This window comes from Agaricus bisporus, assembly GCF_000300575.1.
Source record: "Agaricus bisporus var. bisporus H97 unplaced genomic scaffold AGABI2scaffold_3, whole genome shotgun sequence".
Classification (NCBI taxonomy): Eukaryota; Fungi; Basidiomycota; class Agaricomycetes; order Agaricales; family Agaricaceae; genus Agaricus; species Agaricus bisporus.
In genome coordinates, this window is record NW_006267366.1 from 284,422 (window position 1) to 304,914 (window position 20,493).

General features: G+C 46.7%; 7 protein-coding genes across 7 annotated transcripts; 5 read left to right on the forward strand and 2 right to left on the reverse strand.

The window, feature by feature from the left end:
• Nucleotides 1-784: 784 nt before the first annotated feature.
• Nucleotides 785-3,313, reverse strand: AGABI2DRAFT_217766 (hypothetical protein). The gene is made up of 15 exons (XM_006458884.1): nt 3,266-3,313; nt 3,049-3,201; nt 2,810-2,990; nt 2,691-2,747; nt 2,464-2,627; nt 2,370-2,407; nt 2,263-2,317; nt 2,078-2,205; nt 1,992-2,023; nt 1,755-1,938; nt 1,502-1,697; nt 1,391-1,449; nt 1,276-1,334; nt 975-1,217; nt 785-916 (listed from the first exon to the last, which is right to left on the reverse strand). The coding sequence occupies exons 3-15, from the start codon at nt 2,950-2,952 to the stop codon at nt 880-882; spliced, it is 1,395 nt and encodes a 464-aa protein (XP_006458947.1). The 5' UTR covers nt 2,953-2,990; nt 3,049-3,201; nt 3,266-3,313; the 3' UTR covers nt 785-879.
• A 2,095-nt stretch (nt 3,314-5,408) lies between these two features.
• AGABI2DRAFT_115912 (hypothetical protein) lies at nt 5,409-5,880 on the forward strand (the record flags this gene model as incomplete). Its single annotated transcript, XM_006458885.1, has 3 exons — nt 5,409-5,507; nt 5,541-5,660; nt 5,728-5,880. The coding sequence occupies 3 exons, from the start codon at nt 5,409-5,411 to the stop codon at nt 5,878-5,880; spliced, it is 372 nt and encodes a 123-aa protein (XP_006458948.1).
• Nucleotides 5,881-6,276: 396 nt separating this feature from the next.
• AGABI2DRAFT_217774 (hypothetical protein) lies at nt 6,277-10,317 on the reverse strand (the record flags this gene model as incomplete). Its single annotated transcript, XM_006458886.1, has 8 exons — nt 6,277-6,373; nt 6,440-6,619; nt 6,686-6,986; nt 7,043-8,301; nt 8,341-8,825; nt 8,922-9,537; nt 9,589-9,972; nt 10,027-10,317. 8 exons carry the CDS (start codon nt 10,315-10,317, stop codon nt 6,278-6,280), a joined length of 3,612 nt encoding a protein of 1,203 aa, XP_006458949.1. The 3' UTR covers nt 6,277.
• A 375-nt stretch (nt 10,318-10,692) lies between these two features.
• Nucleotides 10,693-11,047, forward strand: AGABI2DRAFT_66754 (hypothetical protein; the record flags this gene model as incomplete). Its single annotated transcript, XM_006458887.1, has 2 exons — nt 10,693-10,887; nt 10,955-11,047. 2 exons carry the CDS (start codon nt 10,693-10,695, stop codon nt 11,045-11,047), a joined length of 288 nt encoding a protein of 95 aa, XP_006458950.1.
• Nucleotides 11,048-11,904: 857 nt separating this feature from the next.
• On the forward strand, nt 11,905-13,378 carry AGABI2DRAFT_115914 (hypothetical protein; the record flags this gene model as incomplete). The annotated part of the gene is made up of 4 exons (XM_006458888.1): nt 11,905-11,976; nt 12,027-12,149; nt 12,303-12,388; nt 12,478-13,378. The coding sequence occupies 4 exons, from the start codon at nt 11,905-11,907 to the stop codon at nt 13,376-13,378; spliced, it is 1,182 nt and encodes a 393-aa protein (XP_006458951.1).
• Nucleotides 13,379-14,137: 759 nt separating this feature from the next.
• Nucleotides 14,138-16,255, forward strand: AGABI2DRAFT_191054 (hypothetical protein; the record flags this gene model as incomplete). Its single annotated transcript, XM_006458889.1, has 6 exons — nt 14,138-14,243; nt 14,299-14,658; nt 14,708-14,861; nt 14,922-15,553; nt 15,605-15,697; nt 15,752-16,255. Coding segments are annotated over 6 exons (1,834 nt in total), but the record flags the coding sequence as incomplete, so codon positions are not given.
• A 711-nt stretch (nt 16,256-16,966) lies between these two features.
• AGABI2DRAFT_115916 (hypothetical protein) lies at nt 16,967-19,506 on the forward strand (the record flags this gene model as incomplete). Its single annotated transcript, XM_006458890.1, has 5 exons — nt 16,967-17,101; nt 17,168-17,255; nt 17,304-18,895; nt 18,947-19,105; nt 19,156-19,506. The coding sequence occupies 5 exons, from the start codon at nt 16,967-16,969 to the stop codon at nt 19,504-19,506; spliced, it is 2,325 nt and encodes a 774-aa protein (XP_006458953.1).
• Nucleotides 19,507-20,493: the final 987 nt, after the last annotated feature.

The following is a 20,493-nucleotide window of genomic DNA, read 5'->3' on the forward strand; positions in this document are numbered from 1 at the left end:
GCCATCATTCCCCATCAACGGATCTGGGAAATCTCACAGCCACAATCACGGTATGTCACCCAGCGTTGTGCGCGTTCATGAGCGTTCATGAACCATTGAACTCGTATTTGATGGTAATGGTATAAATAGGTAGGTGTAAGCAGATCAAATGGAGTACAATTATTATCATCGCAAGCGGTAAAAATTTGTGTAAACAGATCAGATAAGTACAATTTCTTATCTTTGCAAGAGAATTTGTTCCGTCGTCTCGTCAAATGATGGAAATTTCACCCTCAACACCGTCAGCCTCTTCGTCATCAACATCTTCGGCATCCAAGTCCAGTAAATTATACAGCTCTAAGTCCTCCTCGAAGCTTTTAGCAAATATCTTTCCCGAATTTTTCCTTCCAGCTTGTACTCTGAAGATCGAACAGATCTTCAATCCGAATGTGCCCACCAATATGAAACGCACTCTAGGAACAAGCAGCCCTCAGAACACTAAGCTTCAAAAGCGATGCGATGATGATGGTCATTACTACTATCCGAAAGGCGGCGATTGAGATGAAACGGTACATAATACTGTCCTTGAGGCCGAATATCATTATGCGAAAAATTCAGTCTCCTCGCCCTAAACGAGTGTTGCACTTCCTAACCTCTGGAACCCATCTTGCTTCGGTGGCTTGCGGGTCCTCGAATTGAGAGTGCCATTGAGCCACTCTCAAGTCGAGGACAACCGTACAGCGCTTTACTTCCTGTGCCGCATTCCAATTCGATCTACTAATCGAATATCTCATCCCACATTTGTCAGATTTTCATCTTCTTTTGCTAACGAACAAGTAGTAGTAGATACCGAGAAGTTTCATACACTGTATCCTAGGTTTCTACAAGGTTTTATTCTCATCATTGTGCCGTCAACGCAGTGACACTCTCCCAAAACCTAATTCCAAAATCAGTTCCCATAAATGCAAGTCAAACAATCAGGAATATATACGTACTCGCACCGCTCAAGAAGCTTCGCATCAGTCGAAATAGACCTAAACACGGGCTCGTCTTCACTTGTCTTATTAAATAACATTTCCGTCCTTGACCTATCATTCCACTTGGCCCAGTGAGGGACCGTATTCGCAGGATCCCATTTAACATTTGGATCCAACGATAAGGCGAAATTGAGGAACGATTGCCCAAAGTTATTGATGAAAAGTGTATTATTGAACGGAGGATCTTGGCCAGGTGTTCCACTATAAACGCAGAGAATCATTATTGGACATATAGTATAAAAAATTCAAGATGACTTACTTGGGGAAATAGAAGATAACATCCATACCATGATCACCGGGCGGAATAGCAAATTGGCCCTTTTCAACAGGTAAGCGACCTTGACCTGTTGATACGACGAAGAAACTCGATATACCTTGAAACTTTTGTTTTTGAAGGCGCGAAGAAAGAAATAAGTCGGGCAGATGAAAATGGCTGACCAGTGATGGAATTAGCGAGGAAAGTCCATTCAGAAATCCGCACTTACATTCGCCCATGATAGCAATCGCTTGGTCAATCGGTGTTCCCTGATCTTTGTACTGAGCAGTACCAGTGACGATATCGACATTTCGGAATTTAGGGAACAGGTTAGCGAGATAAGTGGGTGTTTCCACTGTTGGCGCGGTACTCAAGTCGACAAAGATTCTTCCTTCGAGAGGGTTGGTGACGGCAAGAAGCGCCTCCTGATAGTACAATATTCATAAACGCGCGAATCACCGCCAGAAGATATAATTACATACTCCATTGACTTTACCTTCACGAAGAAGTTCGGTAGGTCGTTTTGTAATGAAATGTCCATCCACTACAGGGACAAACACCCAAGTGCCGAAAAATGCACTATGCGAAACGTTGACGTTCACTTGTTGAAGCAGTTCAGCGTCGACTTGACGTAGACACTCGAGAGCATGTCGTGAAGAGGAGCATCTAGATAAGTGTATAAAAGATAACTCGGGAAATAAGCAGACGTGAATACACACCCTGTTTGGCTGACAACTTCCCCAAAAAGTTGCTAGGCAAAGTGAAATCGACATGAAAAGAAAAAAATTACTCAAATGCGACTTACTTCGGGAATCGGATCATTGAATGCATATTGGGAGGGAAGAAATGTCGAGCTGGATATTGCTGCACGAAAAAGCGGAGGTCGCGTGTTTCCATCGTTCGCAATAACGTGCTGCAGGACCGATCCAGCACCTACGAGCAACCGTTTTGGCACTGGGTCGAAAACGAGACAAAATTGACTAAACTTACCAGCGGATTCGCCCCAGATAGTGACCTTCTTCGGATCTCCCCCAAATTTTCTAATCTGCCACCGCTTTGAGCAACAACGTCCCGTAATCACCACATATGTAACCTACATGTCGTTGTACCCATTGAAGAGCAAATTGTTGGTCAACTACCAAAAAAAAATCAGTGCTCAACAAGAATTTGACGGCTGGACTCATAGCTCACGCAACCCAGCATTCAATGCACCTCCATCGCGGACCTGTTGTCCAGACAGGAAGCCGAGAACACCCAAGCGATATTGGATAAGAACCGCTACGATACCTCCGCCAGCTTCCCGGACCAGATCATCGCCGTCGAACCCTGACACACTACCGGCCTGGTATCCGCCTCTACAAAATGATACATTAAAATGATTATGACATGAATATTGCCACAGGGTAGATTTGACAAACCCATGGATCCAAACGATAACGGGTAGATCTTCCGTAGTCGATGCTGGAGCAGTTACACTGAATAAGTTGTTAGTTTAGGTCAGACTAAAAAATCATCTTGAGATGAATGAGAAACTAACTCCAGAAATAGACAATCTTCTGAGAACGTGGGAGCTGGCTGATTCTGTCGACGATTCAGAGGGAACGGGGTGTTGGGTGACGTCCCATCACCAGCTTGGTAACAAGAAGTTGGGAAGGTGTCAGCTTTTTGTATTCCATGCATTTTATGCGGGGTCTGTGGTCCACGCCAACGAAGAGAGCCTTTAAGTCCATCAGTCACTATCATTCCGAGCTCTTGATGACAAAATGGGTGGCCTACCGGTAGGAGACGCAGCATATCTAATCCCCAGGAACTCGATGTTGCCTGTCTGATTATTCAAACTCCCTTCGTATTTTGCATATCCCAAATCAACGACCGTGGTTGGTCTAGCAGCTTGAATCGCCGCTGCAACAGAGAATAGTAGAACTGATGCTGGGAAAAATTGCATATTGCCTTAGTGAAAGATTCATCCATAACCAAGGGACTTTATACTCACCGATGAGATGTCGTACACTCCACGGAATATCCCCGGGATGAAAAGAAGATGGGGTGTAGTCAGAGACTGGGCTATGATTGGGCGTCAACACAGGATGTGTTGGTCACATGCCGGAAACTACTCTCCCGGATGGGAGGTCAACCGGTCACTGGCCATAGATCGGAGGATGAAAGGTTTAGTAAGTGCAGAATCGCTGTTCTGTTCGTTTGCCAGATGCCATCGCGGTCGGGACGTCTCGAAAGCACCATCGCGTCTGAACAATGCGCTAAACTTAATGCAACCGCCATCATACCTCATATAGTAATTAATGGCAGTCGCCGAAACCAGCAGAGCTGGCCACCCAGGCCCTCGAACTTTGGTTCGCGACATTTTAATCGCTGTTCATGATTCACTAACTACCTTACTCGCCGCTTTCTATTTGATTCGTGCTGGATACTTCTGAGGGGTTTACCCAGGTTAATCTCTTGAGTCGCATCGGAGTTTCTATATCAATGAGAGCCATACGATAGGTGGATCTCGGACGAATGCGATGGACATTGGCTATCTGTATGCGTTTTCATTCATTTCCTTGCGGGTAAGTTCGCCGCCTCCAGCAAGGGCCTGCCAAAAATGCGTAGCATCTAGCCGTCGTCATTCCAAGTTTGTTTCAATCTTATAGATTAAAATTTATCACGCATGTTGGCCCAGAAACTAAAACTTGTATCTGCCAAGAAGCACCGCGAGTCAGAAAGTACAGCTGAAGCCTGCCAAAGCTCACTATGAACCAACGGTAGTTCAAAATAGTGTCACCGTTCCGACAAGTATTAGCAACATACCGGATTGAAAATCCCCACCTCGCGATGCTTCTTTGCAGTGGGAAAAGAAGTCCACAGCTTCGTCAGTCGTCGAGCCTAGAGAAAAATAAATGCTGGTTGCAGCTACACTCAGAGTATATCTGGGCCTGCGTTAAACACGATGCTGTAGCAGTACAACGTTAGCCTGTTCTGTCGATGATATGGAAGGGGACGCTGTGACCACCATCTCCTGCCAGACGGGACGGTAGGTGCCATCCATACGGGGCAAGCGGGTGGTGTGGTTCAGCGCACAGTGGTGTAGGGCATTTGGCTCTAAGAGCAACGGCAGTAGTTGATAGATAAGTTAAGTAATTGAGCTGACATGGTATCGGATCACGGGGGCCCTTCAATTTAGCGTCCATCTTGACCTTCTAGCTAGGACAGAATTGTCGTATTTTGTCCACGGCTTACTGCATGCCCCAGGGCCGTGACGAAGAACGAGTTAGTACCATTAAATCATAGCGGCCGCCGGGCCCTGACGCCAATGACCTGACCAAAAACTCTGACGTACTGTATGGCTTGAGCTGTACCCTGACATTGCCCTTTCGATTCTGCATACTTTTCTAGGGTACGCTTTAGAAATACAAATAAAATCGAGCGGCTATTACATGCAGTTGGTACCAATCTCTTCGATGTCCCCTTATGAATACTACTCACTGGCATGTCCGAGGAATGATTAATTGATGAACGGTTCATCATGATCAAACACAAACATCTGTATTGGGAACGGTAGCAGGAAGTTTCAAGTTAAACGCTAGTTAAGAGTGAATAGTATGATATGGCGATTATTTTTACAAGTCCCCTGTACCTTCCATATTGCAAGTGATCGTGAGTCGTACCCGGAATACAAAGGAATTGAAGTAGACCTCGTATCTGGTTTGCTTATCATGACCACAGGGACTTCTGCCGGGAGTCACTGTTCAGTACATTCCTGCGGGTTATACGGGGCATCTCCTCATGTCAAAGAATTTGTTTCATCTTCTACAGGTCCGCATCGAGCATGATGTCTTGAAGTGCCGAGAACAAATAAGCAGTGCAATCTCACCCGGCGACAAAAAAAAACAAGGCTAGAAGGATTGCTTTGATGTTTTTTCACTGAGCGTGTTATGATTTATCTTTGTCAAGACTTGAGCAATGTTGGGTAAAATAATTAACCGTGGAGTTAATGCGGCGAAGACGTAGGTAGAACCTGTATCCCCTCGAAATGGTCTAGTTTATTTGAGATATTTTTATGCAAGATAATCTGGTGTAGGAAGTTGGGAGAACATAAAAGGTGGATGGGATGGAGAGATTTTTGGAATAAGACAAAGATGGGCATCCTTTCTAAGACGATTTCCTCTCTATCATTCTTCTTCGTGGCTCTCATTCTTCCTGGATTCATCGCGCAAGCGAGCCCAATTCAACCACTTGTATGTAATCTTCTCAGCTCAAACATACCTTAGTTGCATCTTGATGGTCACCTCATTCAGATTCAAGTGGAAAGTGGAGCTCTTGGATCTGCCAGCCATGCCTCAGCAATGCCGGCGGCTGAAGTGAACGCAGGCGCGCAGCCCCGCCAGCTTGTAAGTGTTGCGACTTAACATTTATTTGGAAATCGGTAGATTGGACCGTTGATCGCTCTTTTATCAGCTCGCTGGATTGACTTTCATTCCTGCTTTGGAGTCAGATTTGGGAATCGTCCCAGCTAGTGACGGGTGGTACGTTAAACACCATTTACAAGCATATCATAGATATGTCGACTCACTATCACATCAAAAGATACATGAATACTTGCAAACTTAGTACTGCCATGTCCCATTATTTCTACTTTACTACAAAAAGACCAACACGAACGATCTCGCGGATTTGTTATGTAGCTTGTATTATGTGATTATGAAATTATGTTCCTATGTCATACAGTTGAGCATTCCACATGAGCAGTGATTGAGTCTGAGGCTGTGGAAGATTCTTGACTGGTTAACAAGACTGGTGAATTACTCGGCCTGGTTCAAATGTAAATACCGATGCTAAATATCGTACACATGCGATCTAAAAAACTTATGATGAACTGGATTCTACTAAACAGAGAGCGTATTCGTGATCCAAGAGGAAAGGAAGATTATACATCTACAGCAGAAAAGAAATACATGCAAAAGACCGACAGAAAAGGGAGTGCGTAGTGGGCCAAGGTCAAAATTTATTATTGTGACATAAGTTGCGAAAGCGCGTTAACGTGTTTATTTCTTTTTGCCGTTATGTCCGAGTGTACGAGAACAGGTCGAAGTTCGGCTTCGGCCTATGATAGACAATTAGATCAGGAACTGTATAGGATAGAAAAGGAACAAAAATTATCGTTACGTACCTGGAGGAGCTTATCCGCTTCCCACATCCTTGTCGGTAGGCTTTCCAGCGCGACGTAAACGGCGGGTATTGATTCACAAGCAAGTAACTCTTGCTCGTTTTTTCGTAATATACCGAACGCCAGGCGGAATAAGACATCGAGTCCATCCACGAGAAACACATCCCACACCCTGAATAATGTCTACGCGTTAAAATGAGGGGGGTAATCAGTCCATGCCGGCATTTTCAACGTGAATAGAAAACGTACCTCAACGGGTAAACAATCCGTAAACAGCGACAAGAACCAAGAGAAACAAATAGCTCCAAGATCTATTTCAAGTTCCATCAAATGGGCATGGAGTTTTGGAAGGTGTTCAACGACGTAGTCCAGTAATACGAGTGGACACGCTCGTGAAGGCAATAACGAAGGTGAAAAGAAATCTTCGGGTAGTATCTTCTCGACAATTGCTGCTAGCATCCAAAATGCGTCTTCTTCGTCTGCGTGTACCAAAAGGATCGTTGACGTGATGAGGTTCATGCCTTGACAATAGCCCACAGCTGGATTGCGTCTGCCAAATGGTGTGTCAAATCTAACGCAAAGGAAGTGAGATGAAGAATTCCTCACCGACTATACGCAATCAACACCCTTCTAAGTTTATCCACGCCAGCACCATCACCTCCGAAGAATATATTCAACGGCATGGTCCTCCCAACGTCCTTCTCAATCTCCGCCACTACACTCCCTAGTTCCTCTCCGTTCTTCTCTGTCGCTCCCAACAAATCCTTGAACAAACCGGGTTCCTTCAATTCCAAAGCACCACTACATTCCATCCAAACTTTTGATCTATAACAGAGTGGTATACCGTTCCGTACCAATTTATCGAACTCACGACGTTCGGTTGAATTGCCGAGTTGGGCGAAGTTGATAAGACCTTCGGTATGTCCTAGTTCATCGGCATCGTCGGCATCGTCGTTACTTAGACCGAGACCTATACTATTCAGGAGAGTGTTTGCTGGTCCAGTGGGTTGATTAGAGGAAGAAGGTTTATTACTTGAAGGTTTGACACGTGAACGCTGTTTTACGAATATACTCCATTCTTTCTGTTGCGCGGCCTGTTGCTGGTCGTGAATCTCGGTGAGTTGATCGAGCAATTTACGAATGGTTTTGGTGCATGCGTGCCGTGGTGTGTTATCATTAACACTGAGGATGGAAGCCGCGAATGATGTTGATCCTCTCCCTGTTCCCCCGTTATTAGTCGTGTTTGAAGCGGTGGTCGCACTAGAAGGAAGTACGCTCGAGCTTCTTCTCCCACTCTTTGAGGAAGAACGTGATTTGGCGCTCGATGACTGCGCATCCAAAGATGGTAACTCCTCAACATGTTCTCCGACAACACTACTTGCGTCAGCTTCCCCATCGCATAGGCATTCGCCCTTCACAACCTCAATACCCTCCCCACTTCGCCCTCTCGCACTTCCAGTACCTATACTCTTCGAATCATCATCCTCAGGCCAACTATTATCCTCCACCCTATCAGCAATTTTGACGCCGGTTAAACATGCAGGGGCACTATTACCACATTCCTTCGCACGTATCAATAGCAACACATCATACAACGCGATATCGTACATGAAGCCATATCGATCCGTCAGCAAAGGGCCAATAGCCTTTCCTTGTTCATCGTGATCACCGGATTGCACTGAGAAGCGCGAAGCAGATTGAAAGTGAGGGGCTAATGGAAGACTGAAGCGGAAATCGTGAGAGGTAAATGATGTTAGGGCGGATGGTCGTGAAAGATAATGCGTGGGCGGTTTGGATGTTTCTGGGATGATAGATTCAAGAGGAACTGATCCGAGTTTTGGTTTGGGTTGTAAAAGGACCGGTTGCTTGGAATTAGTCACGGTACCGCGTGACGATTGCAAAACAGAGGGGGGACCGGTTTGATTGGACGACGATGGAACGGATGATTTGCGATTAGACTGTTGACGACCGAAGGAACCAAAGAGAGGTGATGCAAAAGGTGAAGATACACGGGCAAGAGCCGAAGATTTCTCCATTTTTTTCTTTAATCCATCACTTAAATTCAATGCACGATTCAGTGCCATGGCAGCATCGGCTCCGGCGTTCGAGCTCAAGGTAGCAGTTGGACGTTCAGCAGTCTCTTCTTTTTTCACTCCTGCATCCTTCCTATCCTTCCACGACTTCTCCCGGAAGACGATACCCCCTTCACGCGCGTTTCGGATCAGATTCATAGCAAGTGTAGCGATAAGTGGGCCAGTCTCACGACCTTGATCCGTGAGGATGCTACTCGGGTCATTTGACATGACACGCGTGGCATGCGTTATAGCGCGGAGTGTCGCACCTTGTATAACAACAACCGGAGGCTCTGATGATGATGATATTGACTTTGCTTCGGATGAAGAGTCGAGGGTTATTGTTAAGGTAGGAGCAGCAAGGGTCGGTGTAAATGCTTGCTGGATAGGAGACGATATGGGTGAAGTGACACCAGAAGGAATGGTTGACGGGCGAGCCGAGTGAGCGTCGGAATGGTCAACAAACGAAGAGTTGTCGGACGCGATATTGGATTTGGTTGAACGAGCGTCATCGCTTGTAGAGTGTGGAGGTGGAACATCATCGGCCACCGTCCGTCGTTTAGAAGAGGCACTTTGTATGGGGTTAAGGATTGAAATTCCTAAAGTTCCAAACACGCTTCTGGCAGACGCTCTCCGATCCCGGCCTGGCGTTCTGCCCGGGAGCGCATTTTCGTCGGAAGACGAGCCTGCAGAGGCTACGGGTGCCTGCAAATCTGGAGCATGCGATGCCCTCGATTTGCCCCACAATGTACCCATCCAATCACGCTTCGAAGCACGATCATTAGAATCAAGTGCGGGCGGTTGTAGGGAGGGTTGAGTTTTGATCTCGTCAAGGGAGGAGGCAGAAAGACTGCTCGACTCAGGAATTGGGGTACTATTGACAGGAGTCACGGATGGGCTTATTGAAGCCTGAGATGAGTGGGTAAGCTGATCCGTGATTTCCTCCGGCGTGGGCGTCATAGGCTTCGGCACCGTACGGGAGAGGGGAACTTCGTCGGCAATGGCTTCACTCAACGAATCGATTAGAGACTAAACAAGGGTGAGCTGAACGGAAAATCGGCTAGAATAAATCAAAAGTACCTGTGAACTTTGTTTCCGCTGTACTCGATGGACGCCTTCATCGTCGTCAGTGAAGATTGACTGTATCACGCGACGTGCAGTATCTCTGTCCGAAGCCTGTAGTTCGTGTAGGAGCTCGTCCGCCCGTCTTCTCCGCGCATCCTCCTTATCTTGAACCCCCCGTCTATGTTCCTCGAGGTCTTGTCGTACGACTAATAGCCTGTGGTACGCCGAAGCTAGAATACGCAAAGCAGTGAAGTATGGGTGATGGACGACATCGCCGGGGGACTCCATGGCTGTCAACTTTGAAATTGCACCCTCAATAGCATCATCAGAGCAGTCATGCCATCTGGTAGCCAGAACGTGAGAGGTGACGAGCGGGCCATGGCGGTCGGAGTCGGACATCTCACTTATCACGAAGTGAGAGCCAGGGGGTTTGTCTGCCGCGACAGAAGGAACCCCGATCTGTTGCTGGCTGTCCCATAGAGATGATATTGAAGGCCTGTCCTGTTCCCGTATGTCTGTCCGGTGTTTTCCCCTACCATGGTGACCATAGCCGCGAACGCTGCCGTCCCAGTTTGGTTGGCCAACGGTGTCCTCCTCGAGCTGTGCCTTGAGGGTAAAATAGTTTGTAGGCGTCTTGGAAGAGCTCTGCGGTGTCGCTGCTCTCCTCCTCCGCCCACGCGACGGCTGCTCTTCAGACAGAAGTGGGTGCGAGTGTGTGGGGGTTTTCAAATGGGTGGACGACATGCTTATGGATGTGATATGTGATGTACCCAGCGCCCATAGTCCTGCTGCAGGCTAGTATGGGGTAGAGCTGCTCGTTGTCGTCGGCGTTGGTCACTGGCCTCAGATTGAATGCTGACTAAGCAATAGAATTGCCGAAAAGTACTGTAAAAAATTCTCAAACAATCCAACGGGAAATCGGACTACTTTCACCAATATATAAACGACTTGAACATACGAAATGTACAACCAGTAGCAGCAACTTCGAGGCAAGGGGAGAACTCGAGAGGATTATTGGCTGATGGGAAGTATCACGTGCCCCAAATAAGTACAGCATCGTCTCCGGCTATTCAGTCACAGTGTTGTCCTTCATCCTGCTCACCTGTACACAAACCAAGAATGGGCTGGTTTTCCTGGGGAAACAAAGCACAAGATATTTCGGAACCATCAAGGCAGAATCGCCAGAAATGCTGGGAAACCAGAGACTCATACTTTGATTGCCTCGACCGAGCCAATATTATCAAACCCGGTGACGAAGGCAATTCATGCGCGAAGGAAAAGCAGCTTTACGAAGACAACTGCGCAAAAAGTTGGGTGCGTCTCCATATTGCTCACATTTGTGCTTATTTTTATTCAAAAATTTCCGTGGTTCTATATCCAGATCACATATTTCAACCAACGACGAGTCCTCGCTGACGCGCAAAAAGACAGACTCGCTCAGGCTCAGGCCCAGGCAGATAGCGCCAGAAAATAAGTCATCATACTTCAAGGTGATAATACATCCACGGCTTCCAATTCAATCCAACTGACATCTCATAGACGCCGAAGCAGCGGATTTTAACTATTTCACCCTCGGAAAGTTCAAAGCTCAGTCAGCGTCAGTGGGACCGCAATTTATCTTGAGCAGAACTGTCCCGACGGATCGCATCTTGTCGATTAGTTGCATACCTGCCTTTGCCCTCGCCTTCAAAATGGGACACGTTGCAGATAAAGTTTCTCCTGCTAATGGCACACTTTTCTCTCTGTAGAAGATGTACTGGCGGTGATTACGCTTATCTGACGTTGTCAATCTACACTAGCTATTTCCGCTGGGCTAATTGTCGTGATTAAGAGCCTTGTCCCCACTTAGAACAACACCCCGCTGAAGCAACAGGGCACTCCAATCCTACCTGAGTATATTTGTTACAATGCATAAAACAACCTGAATAAGACATCGTCCCTGGAATATTCTTTCTGATACTATTGCTTTCCAGGAAAGGCTATTCCGAGAAGGTCGCACTAGGCTCTCTCTCCCTTCTTCGAATCCCTTCACTCTCAAACTTATTGCTCATTATTGTATACAAAACAGCAAGACACACGGCCTTCTCCCTTTCCTACTTCAAACTACGCACGCCTTGCCATCAACATAGTCATAAAGTGCTCTCTTTGCAACCTTTGTGGAATACATTTGACCGGTGAATTAGCTCCTAGAACTGACGGTGATCGACCTCTCGCAAAAGGACTTTATTAGTCAACGATCAATTGGAACGGACCAAGTTTTATTACAGTCTCACAATGACTTACTCCATCGAATAGAATGAATTTGAGATTCCTACTGAACACCTGATCATCATGAGCGACTGGGTATCAAATAAACCGGCTTCACGGGTGTCCTGTCGACCAAGCAACGTCAGAGCCCCTAAGGTATGGAGTTACGCTGATCCGTTCCGTGTGTCCGGCTACTGATCCTTTAGTCTGGTATCCGCTGGTATCCTTTCTACAGTGAAGCATGTTCAAGGAGGATTGCGATGGGAGTGGACCTCCCCACAGGGGCCAGAACATTAGCGATGGCTCACAAGCTCTTAGAAGAGCTCATAGTAAGTGAATTCAAGTTGGAAACCATGGAGAGGAAGGCATGGTGACAGGTACAGTATGTATATTGTTTGAGATCTTTTCTATTTCATCGCCACTCGCCAAGAGAAAAGGGGGGGTATACCGCAATTTCCAAAACCTGAATTGTAGGGTTTCAGGTCCTGCCCCTGACTTTCTTCTTCTTCAATGACGACTCACTCTACTCGATGGAAAATGTAAAGTGGCCTATCGATATAGATGACGGGTAAGTGCTCAACATTATCAGAAGAAAGCTTCGCTGAGTGCTTGAAACATCCATTATATTATTTGGTGGTCCACATGTCACTTATGCAGCCTCGACTCCGAAAGTCATGTAACACAAACCTTTCGCGAGCAAACGAACCATCTCATCGATCCTTTCTCACCATCTCCTCGCTCAAGGTCGTACTTTGTGGATATTCAAGCGCAGGAGTCTCCACGGTCTCCGAGCGTAAGTACCATTCGTCCATGGGATGGTACGGTTCGAAGCCACCTATCGATTACATCCTCAATCTCGCCTAGGCGACTTAGGTCACCATCTCCTTTATCATTTCTTCGGCCACCTTCTTACACGCATCCGAGCACACGCCTCACTATCTCGAAGCCTCTACCTCCTGAAATATCATTTCTTGATATTCCGGAATCAAGACCTGAGAAAAGGCGCAGACCTACATCGTTTCCACTGGTAACACCACCATCCTCCCCTATCACAATCGCAACCCCGAGCAGACAGAGGCATTTTCGTTTCCGACTCAAATCTTTCCGGAGAGTACCTTGCCACTGTCGCACTGTTACATGGATAAAGTCGCTGCTCAACAAACGTCGACGCCCGAAACCTACGTCCAACGCCAGAGCTATACCCAGTGCACCCAACTTGAATGACGTTATTACAGATGTAAAGGCGTCAAATTTCTCCAACTCTGTGCTCAAACTGATCGATCGAATTATGGGAGAAGATCAGAAATTGCGGGATGACCATGACGATTGTGATACTCACAGTAAAAAGGATGGAGGTCGGAGAGTGACTGAATGGTTTGGATCCAAGATCTTCACTAGTCGTCGGTCGTCGCCCGAGGCGGCACCCCAAGTCATGGAGACTATGCGTATCTTCGAGACGGAGTTGGCGGACGATATTGTGAGTTTAGTGGATTGGAGAGATTTTTGCATGGAGCTATTGGATGGCGATGCGACGAATGAATGTGAACGTCCGTCGTGATCTTTCGGTCCGTCTGGTGCGCTCAGTTAGGAATCCTTTTGTTAGTGTACCAGACGGGGCTTTGTGTTCCTGCAAGAAATGTGTTATAAGTATATTTTATATTTCCTTTTCGTCTCTCGACGATATCGACATACCCTCCTTCAAAAATTTCCTTTTTAGCTTTTGCATGCATTCTCCATGATTAATTAGATCTATGATTACTCTACGCCTCCACTAGATTGCACTGTTGATCATGCTTATTCTGTGTCGAAGTTCATTGTTTTTCCTGGATATCTTCTGCCATTGGGTCCCGTGGGAAAGAAGCGAGCCTACAAACGAGGACAGCTGGCAGGAGATCTCAGATAACGTGCCTGGCGAAGACAGGAGCCGAGTTGCGTCGCCAATATATTATTTTTGCTGATTGCTAGACCCTGACCCTGCATGCCGTTTCCATTTTTCATGTGTCAACTCACTGGACAACAGAGCCGCGACCTCGCATTCCCGGGGCCACTGGGCACAGTAGTCAACGCAGTCAAACTGTCAGAACCTATGCATGGTGAGCAACTTGAACCTCAATGATTCGAATTATTCAATCACCGCCAGCAAATGATTATCAATACCAGTTTACCCGCACTCCACTTAGGACTGTCACTTGACAATGCAGCGCGCAATGTGCATCATCAAGAAGCTACCGCGGCGCGCGCGCGGTGATACTAAGGCCCGCTTCAAGTATAAATGAAGCAAGTATCAGGCTAGCAAACCTTCTCAGAGCCCACTCAGAATGAACTTCATCTCTATTGTCGCTTCCAAACATCCCGTGGCCTCGGTGATGGTTTTCAAATCCTCTCAAGCCGAGGTTACAAGATATTTCGACGTTGACTTGAAGGTAGTGTAATCTGCTCTTCTGCAGTCGATAAGACTCTGATTATCAAACAATATAGCGTGGAAGGAACAAAATCACGATCTCCAAGTTACCGACAACGATAGAAAAAGAATCTATCCGCGTCTCAATGATTGAAAAGGAGTCTTCTAATACCTCGCTTGACAAGTCGCGTGTAAACTATCTGTCCGATATCGTATGTTCTCCGGCAGATAACCCCGGTTATGATCCAACTCGCTATACCCTCCGCGCGTTGGAGCTCAAGAGAAGTGGGCTAGAGAGCGAGAAACGCCTTTTGGATGCCCAGGCCGAGGTCATGGTATCCTACGCGAGAAGCCTGACTGGAGAACACGCCAGTCTGAACGACATAGATAACTTCCTGTCGACATTCGGCGAAAGAGGAAGGAAAAATATAAATGAAGTGCGGGACCATGCGTTTGGCCTCATTTTGGTTGATTAACAGATCTTAGGTACTGAAAATAGAAGAACAGATCGCCACCATAGATGAACAGATTAACGAAGCACTCAGGAAGAAGAGATTGATGAAGGGTACTTTGAATACCGAAGTGGCGGCAGTCGCTGTAGCCGATGGTGACATGACAGTACAATTCCAGCTGATTTACAGTAAGTCATCGAGCGATCTCCACACTATTTTTGTTCCTCAATAGTATTTTGGCGTCGCAGTTGTTAGTAATGCTGTGTGGTCACCAAACTATAGGCTGCATGCGGTTACTGGTGAGGATGGGAAACCGTCGCGCAGGGTCGCTCTTCATTACCAGGCATCGGTAAAACAAGCGACCGGAGAGGACTGGGCAGATGCATCGCTCATGCTGAGCACCGTTGCCACAGACACCCTGGTCAAGAAAATCCCTAGATTAGAACCAGTCAAAGCTATTACCATTGTGCCAGTATCATCCCCTATTCTTATTTCTCAGCCGCCGCTGATGTGCAGACCCTCAAGCTCAAGATACAGTTCACCCTCGACCACTGGGGGTCGTAATCCCTCTGGAAATGACCTTACTCATTTTAGGGTCGAACCGGACTTCACAAATTCACAGAAGCACACAGCAGAAGACGACATTATCGCATTATCCGATGACGAACCCTGGGATACCGTATCAAAAAATCGGGGTAGAAAGATCCTTCCAATCCCGAAAGTCACACAGACGCCAATGACTCTTACTTACACTGTTCGTGGAAACTCAGATATTCCGTCTGATGGGAAAGAACATGTTGTCACTATCGTAACCCTGGACTTTGAGGCAGACGTTGAATATATTTCGGTCCCTAGACTCGATCCTCGGGTATTCCTCCTGGTATCCTATTTCTTTCCTCTCGCCCTACCATCGCCCGCTGAATATACGTAGTGTCAAGTGAAGAATACCAGCGAATACAGGTTATTACCTGGCCCCGTCAATGTGATTATGGACAAAAGCTATGTATCCTGCACCAGGCTTCCTGTAAGCATTAAAAAAAAGTCACCAGTCCAGAATCTAACATTCTCTGACTATTAGGATGTTAACCGAAATGAGACTTTCGACTTCACGTTAGGAGATGATCCTTCTATCATCGTCCTCTATGAGCGTTCATCCAAGGTCACTAAGGAAGGAACAAAAGCATTCGCTGACCCCTTGGACATTACGACGTATACAACCACGATCACAGCTCACAATACCCATCGTTTCGCCATCGAGAATATCATAGTTCGGGATGCAGTTCCGACCTCTGCAGATAATCACCGTATCAAAGTCGTTTTGCAGAAACCACAGGCATTGATCGAAGCCAAGGAAGGTGTTTTCGTTGAAGCCAATGAATCGCGGGGCGATGATGAAGCGAAGGAACTGATGGTGAAGTGGGAGAAGGAACAAGATGGGTTGTATGAGTATAAATGGAGGATCAATGCTGAAGACAAGGTCAAGTTCGAAACTGTGTTCGATGTCAAGGCACCTTCGGATACGAAGTATTCGCTTTCGAACTTCGCTATACAAGGGAAGACAGCTTGATCAGATCGTTAGTTGTGTACTTGTACTTAGAATTGAAGAGCTGTCCATATACCTGACAGGAACGTACAGGAGATTATGATTTTCCTGGGTCGCACGCTGCCTTTTCCCGACCGCATTCGAGGTTGACCAAGTCTCATAGGAACTACAACCGGAGTGCTGTTTTCTCCTGGGGTAGAAGCGACAAGTCAACCAACCATGTCACACGGCTCTTCTGCTACTCGCTCCGAGTCTTCTCGTCATGATTCTCCCTACTCCCACAGGTGACCCTACTCCCCATTTTCTCGCCATTCATCTGTACAGTCCGCTCATTAACCTAGTGACGCTATCTCTTTCCTGCATTATAAACTCATTTTGTCAACCACCGGTACCTCTTGCACTGTAAGTATGGTGCTTACAATTAAACACTAACATAGGAAGCGAATCCAGCCGAGTGGGTGAACTTCGATCAGATCTCAGATCTCAGGGCACGAGCCCGCTACAAATAGATACATATACAAGTTGTCAACGACGTGAGATAGGTATGCTTTCTCTCTCTTCTCTATACTTTGCCTCTTGTTCGATACACGTAACGTTCTCCTCCCCAATCTGCTGAGAATATCCCTTCTGGTGTTTTTGTAAGTCTCGAATTAGTGAGCCTATGGGCTTTCATCACGATGCACAGTTCTCGTTTTCTCACTTGAAGTTCTCTATCCTCCTCCCACTTCGGATTTCCCAAATCCAGTCCCCATGCTGATGCAGAATTCTCAACTCCTTCGTGCTGCGCAGCCTTCCATTACGGGTCATCAGCTGGAAGACTCAACCTTACACAACTATTCAGTACATTCTAGTCAACGTTCACTCCGAACCTCGCCAGGACAAACTGTGAGGTTCCCTCTCAAGCCCCTAAATTGGCTCCAAAACTGATATAGATACCCGGACCTCGGACAGTACTATGGCAATGGTATGTTCGGTGGATCTCACAATTTGGCATTTTCGGACAGTACATTTATCGACAATAGCATCACATCGGATAACTGTGAGTCTTTCGCATTGAAATCTTTGCTTATATACTGACTGTCTACAGTCATGAAGGAGTTTCTGCAACATACAATAATTGGGGCAGAGTTTGACTCTTCTGACCGTCATCCGCCCCCACGGTGTCACCCCGGAACCCGTCTTGCGATCATAGAACGGTGCAAGGTCTTCATTACCCAGTGCGATGGCAAAGAAAAGATGCGCTGGGTCGTTGGTGCTGCTGGAGTTGGAAAGTCGGCGGTCCTCCAGATCGTTGCCGAGGAAATACCTGCTGATGCATCAGTCTTCTTTTCCGTCAATGGACGCCAAGACGGAACAAAGCTTTTCACGACCATCGCGTATCAGTTGGCCACCAAACATGAGCCTTATCGTCAATTCTTACGGAACGAGATTAGCCGCGATCCATCTCTCCTTCGCAAATCACTACCAGCGCAGTTCCGGAAATTCTTTGTTGACCCATTCATACACCAACATCTGTTCAGTGATTCACAACGATTCCTCGTCATCATCGATGGTCTCGATGAGTGCGACAACTCCCTTACACAGCGTGAGCTACTCAGGCTGATTTCAAATTTCTGCACCCAACACCCCACTTCCCCCGTCGTGTGGATTGTTGCCACTCGTCCAGAACCTCACATTACTTCGTTCTTTGATGACGAGAGGGTTGCATCGGCATACACAAAAGAGGAGATTGAGATAGTCTCAGATGAAGCATGTGAGGACGTTCAACGATATCTCCGTGATGAGCTGGATGAGATCAAGCATGCACATCCTGCACTCAGACACAAGCGAGATTGGCCCTCCGAACTTGAATTCACCAGAATTGCTACAGCTGCAGGCGGACTATTTGCGTACGCTTCGACAGTTGTCCGATATATCGATGGCCCTCACTACGGAGACCCAGTTGCTCAGCTATGTCACGTACTTGAGGCAATCGATACTGGTCCAAAGGATCATGTGTTGGGAAGAGATCACCCGATGGCTCAACTTGATGCGTTGTATCAGAGGATCCTCTCCAACATTCCGGCTGATGCCATGGCCAACACCAGAAAATTGCTTCTCACATGCTTGGACTCTTATTCGGAACGTTTTGATTTTCGCTCCACGTGTAATCGACTGCAATTGACTGAAGCTGCCGCTTATGGTGCCGTTTCTTATCTCCATGCCGTTTTGAAAGTCCCCGAGCCTAACAAGGCTGACAATGAAAATCTCGAGTATTTTCACAAATCATTTCCCGACTTCCTATTTGACTTCATACGATCTAAATTCTCTCATAGCGTTGGAGACGAAGCTGATCAACTTCAGGCCCGGTGTTCATTAAGAATTGTGGAGCAGGTTCCCCATGACTTGGATAGTATGGACAGCGGTGAAGGTACCGAGTGCCATCGCTGTGGTTATCTGAAAGCAAGCCCTGGTTTTTGTGACAATATTGCTCTATCTTGGCCTGGTGATGAGCGTTACCAAGTCACTGATAAACAGCTGAGGCTCGAGTTGTACTGTGATTCAGTGGTCAATCTGTGCCTCAGATTTGGGCGGGATAGTAAATTCTATAGGAACATGTCCTGCTTTCATGCTTTGACGACACGTTTCACTACGCTTGGGTCTTTATTTCCCATTTATAGGGTGCGAACCTTTGCGTTTGTAAGTCCCTCTAGGTTCTGTCCTGTCTACGATGTTGAAGCTGTTCTTCAGGGAGAATTTCGCTCTAAACTCGCGGAGCTTGGCAAGTTGAAGCAGGTGCCTCTCCGGACATTAGATTATACTGCAATTTGTGGTTTGGTTCACATCCGGGTTACCAGCCCTATTGGGATAGATGCGAAACATTCTGATTCCTGGAATCCGACTTGCAAGGTGAGGTCTTGATTTTATTGGTCGAGTTTAGTGAATCTTAGCCTAGGTAGCACATAAAAAAGGACGTGTATTTACAGCAGTGGCAAGGCTGGGAAACCCTTTTTGAAAGGTTTCCAAGTGGCCCTGGAGACGACATGACACCGATCAATGACTCCCGGTTCCATACCAAAGCGGATAAACATTCCGACTGGGAGTCTAGCGGTGTGGGCGAATTTTATTGCCTATATTGCTCGCGACGCTTAGCCTGTCATTTCATCAACAACCCGGATCAGCTTGCTACCGTTTTCATTGACTCGACTGAAATGTCTTACGTAGAATTGACATTTGTCGATCCAGATGATGATATATCGAAGTGGAGATACCGATTTTTACACTCCGGTCGTCCGTCATGTATTAATTAGTACGTAGTAGACTGGTTAGCCTCAGGTAGTATTAGCATTTTGTCAAGAGCAGTTCAAAATGTAATCTGTATTTATGTCTAATTTATATGACAATTAAGTCTCCCTTAAATTATCCACACTCATTCATACCCTGACTTGCAGCCTTTTCACAGAATTGGGCGCGGAAAACGAACACTAAATGACTGCTTATCGTGATTAGGAAGTCCACCTTGAACCATTATGCATTATCCCCAAAGAATTTGAAGGCAAGCCGTTCAAGTTGGCCATCCGAGGTTTCTACAGCATTTGACGTTACGGTCGGTGGATTAGACGATAAATCTGGGCAGGTCGATGGACAACCAGGATCCAGCTGTTATGTAACGGTGTGCAATAGACGCGCAATGTGCTTGGGTGCCAGGTGGGAGACGCATCCCAAAATCGAGTAACCAGACCAACTGATCAAGGTAGCAGAAGCGACAACAATCCGTGTTGCAGAACATTCTCCAAACGCGTACCCAGATAATTTTCGATGGAGGGTAGAGTGACGGGAAATAGCCCTGGCCCGTTCCTAATCCACGTCCCCAGATTTGCAGCTAATTTGCACTTCCCTATTTAGCGCGACTTTGCATGTGAAAATCGAAAATGTGTCAGGATTACATTATTACGACGAAATTGAGCAAATTTGGAAGCTTTCTCCACTACGTCCACTCATCGTCGTCCGTCAGGAATTCGGTGACTGCGCTTATATTTTTAGCTACTCGCGAGTTCTTTGTTGACCGAGTCTTTACAACTGGTGGCCTGTGTGGAAGCAGATCCGGGCTGGGAACTTCCATCAGCCAGGATGTCGAAGAAGCGGGCGAAGCAGATGGCCACTCTACACCATGTGTAGTCACCCCTAGCCAGGCCTCCGGAGAAACGCACTTTCCTGAAGACTTAGTTGGAATGTGTTTTACTGGAGAAAATTTAGCAACAACGAGGAACTAGGCATCCATTGCGAAATCGGGATTC

What these genes read in the sequence shown, in the direction of transcription:
- AGABI2DRAFT_217766 (XM_006458884.1), bottom strand. Translation starts at nt 2,952, where the DNA reads ATGCATGGAATACAAAAAGCTGACACCTTCCCAACTTCTTGTTACCAA. An exon ending in GAAGTTGTCAGCCAAACAGG is followed by an intron (nt 1,939 to 1,991) that starts GTGTGTATTCAC and finishes ACACTTATCTAG; the next exon opens with ATGCTCCTCTTCACGACATG. An exon ending in TCAAAAACAAAAGTTTCAAG is followed by an intron (nt 1,335 to 1,390) that starts GTATATCGAGTT and finishes CCTGTTGAAAAG; the next exon opens with GGCCAATTTGCTATTCCGCC.